Here is a 1,119-nt window from a genome sequence, read left to right on the forward strand (position 1 = left end):
GCTCTGGAGGCCGATCGCCGGTGCGAGCCGTGCGACGCCTCATGCTATACCTGCAGCGGCGCCGCTTCGGACGAGTGTCTGTCCTGTGCCGGCGCCAAGGACATCCTGCACCAGGGCTCCTGCCTGGCCGAGTGCCCGGGCGCCGGGTTCTGGCTGGATGAGTCGGACCCCGCGGCCCGCGGCTGCCGCCCGTGCCTGGCCGGCTGCGATGTCTGTGACTCTGACGACTCGTGCTCGGCGTGCAAGGCCGGGATGGTTCTGCTGCGGTCGGAGGCCGGGGCCCTGTCCTGCGTGTCCGCCTGCCCGGCCGGGCTGTTCGCCCAGCTGGGCGAGTGCGCCGAGTGCGCGGAGGACTGCCACACGTGCACCGGGCCGGAGCCGGCCGACTGCCAGGTGACCTGGTGCCAGGCCGACGGCACCTGCACCAACAACCGGGCCCTGGCCATCGGGCTCGGGGTGGGTCTCGGCCTGCTGGTCCTGCTGTTGGCTGTGGCCGCAGTGGTGTTCGTCATTGTCCGCCGGCGGCGCACATCCAAGTCCGGCCCTGGCGATATCGACATGAGCACCTTCGGCAACATCATCGGTGCGTATGGTGCCCAGTGTTTCTTTCCTTGCTCCTGCCACTCGCCCCCTGCTCTTCCCCCTCCAGCGTCCGGGGGGTGGCGAAGGGGGAAAGGACGAGTGCTCCAGCTCACTGACCCTCTCGAGACCATTCAGATTGATATTGTCGGTGTCTGTGTCGGCGGCACGCTCGAGACGGCACGTCACCGTGGGATCCCTTCCTCGGCGGCGCGTACGCTCCCCCCGACCAAGGTGTGCATTTCGCCTCCCGTAGGGGCAGGCACAAGAGGTTGCCTGTCAGATGGCCGTGAAAAGCAAGGCATCGAGAGAGAGAGACAGAACAACAGAAGGAGTTCCTCGTGCCTCTCCCCGCACGCGAAGCGAGCAATGCACTTCTTTTGTGGTTCCCTCTGTGTGGCCGAGAGAGAGAGAGACGGAGAGGGAGGGAGAGAGGGAGGAAGAGAGAGGGGGAGGGAGAGAGGGAGGAAGAGAGGGAGGGAGAGAGAGAAGGAGAGAGGGAGGGAGAGGGGGAGGGAGAGAGGGAGGGAGAGGGGGAGG

The 1,119-nt window shown here is 66.9% G+C and overlaps 1 protein-coding gene across 1 annotated transcript in view; it reads left to right on the forward strand.

The window, feature by feature from the left end:
- The window catches only part of H696_03277 (hypothetical protein), a gene marked incomplete at both ends in the record, with an annotated part of 3,199 nt that extends 2,477 nt beyond the window's left edge, over positions 1-722 (forward strand). The window contains 2 exons of the mRNA XM_009497148.1: positions 10-583; positions 709-722. Coding sequence (XP_009495423.1) covers positions 10-583; positions 709-722 — 588 coding nt within the window. The remainder of the gene's footprint in view (positions 1-9; positions 584-708) is intronic.
- Positions 723-1,119: the final 397 nt, after the last annotated feature.

Source organism: Fonticula alba (assembly GCF_000388065.1).
Source record: "Fonticula alba strain ATCC 38817 unplaced genomic scaffold supercont2.5, whole genome shotgun sequence".
Taxonomy (NCBI): domain Eukaryota; order Rotosphaerida; family Fonticulaceae; genus Fonticula; species Fonticula alba.